Raw genomic sequence first — 6,104 nt, 5'->3', positions numbered from 1 at the left:
ATATATATTATAATGTAAAAATTAGATGTAAAATAGAAAAATGTATATTTTGAAGAAATATTTTAAATAATAAAGTAGAACACATGTTAAGAGTGCTGAAGGAAGATACTTCTTTTTGTCTGACATTGGTGAGAAAATATTTTTCATTTTTCTACTAAGGTCTTTTGGGTAAAATATGGAACGCAATAATACCAAAATCTACATTCAAAATCAAATCTCACAAGTTAAAAGATCAAAGAACTTCATCATTTTTTTCTTTTTAATTTCTTGGTAATATGAAAAATTCAAAGACAAAACAAATAAATAAATGCCAATGGGTTTTATAAGCTTGCAATGAAGTTTCTATATGGCAAAGAAGAAAATAAAACAAAAAGACAAGGGCAACTTCGACCTTGACTTTTTTCTTGTTCAACATTTATTTATTTAATTAATTATTATATATTTTCTTTGGAAAAAATCAAATCAAATACAAATAGATTACAATACATTACAGAACAACTCCACCCATTATCGTAATCTTTTTTCATTCAACATTCTCAGCTATCCATTTCAGGCCTCGGCTTCTACTAAAAAAGGCTGCTCTCTCTCTCTCTCTCTCTCTCTCTCTCTACCCAGTTCTTCATTCGATAAAAGGTCAAAATCCCATATCTCAAAAAGCTTTCTTTCACCTCTAATGGCGTCTTTCAGCGTTTCTTGATACGAAGCTTGAAGCAAAACTTGGTTCGAACTCAGTTCTAGACTCGAGCAGCTTAATGAGCATAAGGCTTGAGATCTGATTTTTAATTCTTTTTTTTATTCATATAGATCTCTAAGAGAAGAAGAGGAAAATGGGAAGTAAATGGAGGAAAGCAAAGCTTGCTCTTGGGCTTAACACTTGTCTCTATGCTCCCCAAACTTCAGAGGACTCTTCCCCATCCAACGGCGTCGTTGCGACGAGGCTATCCGACGCCGCTTTGCCAACCCCACCTGCGCTTTCTCCGACTGATCATGGCTCCGATTACCGACCCACCACCCCAACCCCTTCGTCTTCTGGGCTTCGCTTGTCCAAAAGTGGAACTAAGGCCTCAAAGGTTTGTTATTTTTTCATTAAACGCAGTCTGCATGATGAAATGTTATATGGAATTCCAATTCTTTGCTTTTTATTTTGTGAATTTTGTGTTAAAGTTTTGATTTTGAGGAGCTTTCAGATTTCTTGTTCTTGAATATGGAATTTTTTTTTTTTGTTAATTCTTTTGTCATTTTTGAGTTTTTTTTTTTAATTCTTGAATAGGTTGTGTTCTTTTTCTGAATATCCATGGTAGATTCTTAGTGAACCAGTGGATTCGAGTTTTCGAGCTTTGAGCTGATATTAAATGATTCCCTGTTTTTTTCCTTATCTAGTTTTATCATAAATAAATAGCAACAGTGATTTGATTTTACTTTTTGGTATTCCTTTTCCTGCCTACAAAGTAAATTGATTTATTTACAAGTATGCTATGTTATTATATATTTATTATTTATTACATTATTATTGCTCCTGTATAATTATCTGCATAATGTTTGATTTTACTTTTGCTCATTGTGTCTGTTCATGTGGGGTATTGATGAACAAGATGTGGTAGAGAGATGATGTGATCATACCTTATGTATATGAATTATCTTGGCTATTGCGTTCATGCTGTTTTCAGCTGAAGGCTTGTGGGGGAGAGCTAAAGTGGACTAGTTCCTTTGGGGACCATTGTCCTTTGGCTCATTAGAAAAGTTTATACATTACCACTGTACCTTTCCTTTTCATCGTCCCTTGAAAGGAGAGTGTTTTGTCTGGTCAGCACAATTACCTTGTTCCATCTTTCTCCACTCTCCTCTCTCCTCTCTCCTTTTGATGATAAATTTTAGAAAAGCCTGTGGATAGTTGATTGTGAGCTTTCTTGCAGCTACAACAATACAAGAAAGGAAAAAGAGGAAAATTGGTAGAGGAAATAATAAGTGGGAAGTCAATCAATTATTTTCCCATCTTTTGATGAACTTTGATATTTTCAAACCCAATTGGCTATTTTATTTTTATTGTCTTTTAAAAAAAAATCATCATTAGTAGGAGAGTTGCTTGATTATTCTTTGCTTTTTAAAAAGTCACCGCCTTGCTTGTTAATTTCCCATTATATCCTCCTCCTTCATGGTTTGACCACCAAACTCTGACTTCCTTTTCTCTTTTTTATATAGGCTTAGTTGGTTTGCCTAAAAAACGCTTATTACTAATTTGTGAGATGTGACCAAATGGATGAAATCCAAGAGTTCTCGATATTGGCAATTATGGTCTTAGATATGCTGTATTCTGAGTTCATCTTTTTATGCGTAGTCTCTCTAGTGGGGCTGCATGGGCACAGTAGTGTCAGCATAGATGCTACAGTGTTGTACACCCAAGAACCTTAAATATTATTTTAAGCATGTTCTCACGTTGCCTTTTCTTAAAGGGGATTTGGATTGGGGTGGTACTCCATGATTTTGGAAAGACTTTCGAGATCTTCTTTTTAAATCTGGTGAAATCAGTGTTTGCAACTTAGTTCCTCTATACCAGAAGTGTAGAAATTTGAATTAAAGCTGGAGCTGTTATTTAAAAAAAAAAATATCACATGATCTGAGAATTAATAATTTTCTATCCTTAAACTAAACTATGAGATAATGATCCCTATAAGCGATAAACGTCTTTACCTAATAATGGTCTTTGAAACATTAGCAATGTGTGCTTTTGAAACATTATTGATATGTGACATTGTCCTTTAGTTTAAATACCCTCTGACTCTAAGAACACCCGTGACTCTAGCTTATTGCTTTGATAGGCATGATGTTTTGCTGTCTGTACTTTGTAGGGCTGTACTCAAACATTGAAACTTAAGGTGTCACATGGGTACGCTGACTTATGTTGGATCAACTAAATTTAAATAAAAAGGTTGCATCTTAATCGAAATAATGAATGGTAGCTGGTGTTAAGTTAAAAGCAACAAGTAGGAAACTAGAATAATGAGCTGTAGAAGATATACATAAGCTAAAATAGGCATGTATGTATGCAGGAACGTTGGTATATCATTTTGCTAGAAATATATGAGTTTATGTGTGTAAACAGTAGTGAGCTGTACTATGTTCGTTTCTATCATTGTATATCTGATAATTGGTAACATCATGTAATAATATAGCCTCACCAGCTTATCTTTCTTATACAGAGGACCTGTGCAATATGTCTGGCCACCATGAAACCTGGGCAGGGCCATGCCATTTTCACTGCAGAATGTTCACATTCATTTCACTTCCACTGCATTACCTCAAATGTAAAACACGGGAACCAAATTTGTCCAGTTTGCAGGGCTAAATGGAAAGAAGTGCCCTTTCAGAACCCTTCTTCTAATCTTTCCAATGGACCTTCTAGAATTAACCCAGCTCCCTGGCCCCAAGATGATCCATGGATGACTGTTGTACGACGTCTTCCTTCCCCAAGGATGGAGTCAAACCGGCAGATTACATCACTGTTCCATGCCCCTGAGCCAGTCATTTTTGACGATGATGAAGCATTAGATCAACAACCTGAGAGTAATGACAGAATAACATCTAATGTAGATGTTGCTAATAACAACCAAATTCATACTGTAGAAGTCAAGACATATCCTGAGGTTTTAGCTGTTCCAAGATTATCCTCTCACAATAACTTCACTGTGTTGATCCACCTTGAGGCTCCTCTTATTGCAAGCCAGAATAGCAGCAATCCAATGGAAATGCCTCCAACATCTCAAGATCCTCGTGCTCCAGTTGACCTTGTCACAGTGCTTGATGTTAGTGGTAGCATGGCTGGAACCAAGCTTGCTTTGTTAAAACGAGCTATGGGCTTTGTTGTGCAGAACCTTGGTCCCTCTGACCGGCTTTCTGTCATTGCCTTCTCCTCCACAGCTCGTCGTCTCTTTCCTCTTCGTCGTATGACTGAAAGTGGAAGGCAGCAGGCACTACAAGCTGTTAATTCCTTAATTTCAAATGGTGGGACGAATATTGCTGAAGGCCTCAGAAAAGGTGCCAAAGTGCTTGTAGATCGCAAGTGTAAGAACCCAGTTTGCAGTATTATCCTACTCTCTGATGGCCAGGATACATATACTGTCAGTGGGCCCATTGGGAACAATCAGCGGACGAACTATCAGTCTCTTCTTCCCATCTCAATTCATCGAAACAATGGTGCTGGCTTGCAGATTCCAGTTCATGCATTTGGATTTGGTGCAGATCATGATGCTTCATCTATGCACACCATCTCTGAGAATTCCGGAGGAACATTTTCATTCATAGAGGCTGAGAGTGTGATTCAGGATGCATTTGCACAATGCATTGGGGGGCTGCTGAGTGTGGTAGTACAAGAGCTTCAGGTTGAAGTTGAATGTGTTCATCCTCATTCCCAATTAAGTTCGATAAAAGCTGGTAGTTATCGGACAACAATAATGGCTGATGCAAGAACTGGTTCCATCAGAGTTGGAGACTTGTATGCTGAAGAAGAAAGGGATTTTCTAGTGACACTTAATGTTCCAGTTGATGAATATACTTCTGAGACTTCACTGCTTACTGTAAGGTGTATTTACAAAGATTCCATCACCAAAGAAATGGTTTTGCAAGAAGCTAATAACTTAAAAATCCAAAGGCCTGAAGTGGCCAGACAACAGGTAGTGTCAATTGAAGTAGACAGGCAGAGGAACAGGCTTCGAGCTGCAGAGGCAATGGCTGAGGCTAGAGCTGCAGCTGAAAATGGTGATTTGGCTGGTGCGGTCTCTGTCCTTGAGAGTTGCCGTAGGGCGTTATCTGAAACTGCCTCCATGCAAACTGGTGACCGGTTATGCATGGCACTTTGTGCAGAACTAAAGGAGATGCAAGAAAGAATGGCAAATCGTCGTGTGTATGAGGAATCTGGACGAGCCTATGTGCTATCAGGATTGAGCTCACACTCATGGCAAAGGGCAACCGCAAGAGGTGATTCAACAGACAGCACAAGCCTTGTTCAGAGTTACCAAACTCCATCTATGGTGGACATGGTAAATCGGTCTCAGACCATGGTTTTTGGGAACCCTCCTCAGAGAAGCCTCCAGCCTACTCAATCATTTCCAGGTCGAACACGGCCAAGGTAAAATTAAATCACCAAAGAAGCTGTCTTTTGAAAGATCTACGATCCTCAATTCAAATATATTTTCTATATAAATATAGATGGACCATTTAGTTTCCTTGTTAAATTTTCCTTGTGGTTTTTGGAAAGTGGGGGTATAACAGGAGAGATAGAGGGAGTTTTGGTATATTTTCTTTGTTTTGGTAATGTATATGAATAAGAAATTGTGGGAAAACAAAGGTGAGATAATTGGGTTCTGGTAACAACAATTGTGCAAAAGGAAGGAGATGGAGCAGGGGCTTACAAAAGTGTTATTTTGGATTCTGTACATAAAGCAAGTTTTTTTTTTCTTGGTATTGTTATTTATTTTTTAAAATATTATTATTATTTCTTTGAGAAGAGGGGGTATAGCATTGTAATCGTAGGGATACTGGAGGTGAAGTTTTTTTCACTTTTATATATGTGATGACATACATACTCCTGATTCTGTTTTTCGCTAATGCTCATTGTTTTTAAGTCAAGATTTTAGCCTGGATTTTTTTTTATCATCTGTTCTATTTACTTATTATAGATACATTTCAAAGTACATTGCCAGGAAAAGATCCTCAATCTATTTGCTTCATTTATTTTAAGCAACCAAAACAACTCATCTAGAGTTCATATTTGTTGCTTCCAACATATGTTTTGTTTTCTCTTTACAAGGCATTTAAAAATAAAAATCTCCATTTATTATTACGTGAGGATTAATATGTTCAACATTTTTTTTTGGAGAAAATACCAGTTTAGTTCTTGTAACTCGATCGCCCCCTGGAACAATATAGAACAAAATGATATTCTGAACTTAATTTTGTTCAAATATTTTTCAATACAACTAAAATGTTCTCAGATTTTAAATTAATATCAATTTTTTTAAAAAAAATATAATGCCATGTGTTATATTTTCAATAATCTAACTTATAAATTGTTTTAAAAATTATGTATTTAAGATTAAAATTAATTTTAA

At 36.4% G+C, this 6,104-nt stretch overlaps 1 protein-coding gene across 1 annotated transcript; it reads left to right on the top strand.

Moving 5' to 3' along the window:
• Window positions 1–498: 498 nt before the first annotated feature.
• On the top strand, window positions 499–5,601 carry LOC133788601 (E3 ubiquitin-protein ligase WAV3-like). Its single transcript, XM_062226137.1, has 3 exons — window positions 499–720; window positions 805–1,070; window positions 3,198–5,601. The coding sequence occupies exons 2-3, from the start codon at window positions 828–830 to the stop codon at window positions 5,124–5,126; spliced, it is 2,172 nt and encodes a 723-aa protein (XP_062082121.1). The 5' UTR covers window positions 499–720; window positions 805–827; the 3' UTR covers window positions 5,127–5,601.
• The last annotated feature ends 503 nt before the right edge of the window (window positions 5,602–6,104 follow it).

This window comes from Humulus lupulus, chromosome 7 (assembly GCF_963169125.1).
Source record: "Humulus lupulus chromosome 7, drHumLupu1.1, whole genome shotgun sequence".
Taxonomy (NCBI): Eukaryota; Viridiplantae; Streptophyta; class Magnoliopsida; order Rosales; family Cannabaceae; genus Humulus; species Humulus lupulus.
Note: the sequence above shows the minus strand (reverse complement) of the source record. Positions and strands in the feature narration are given on the sequence as shown.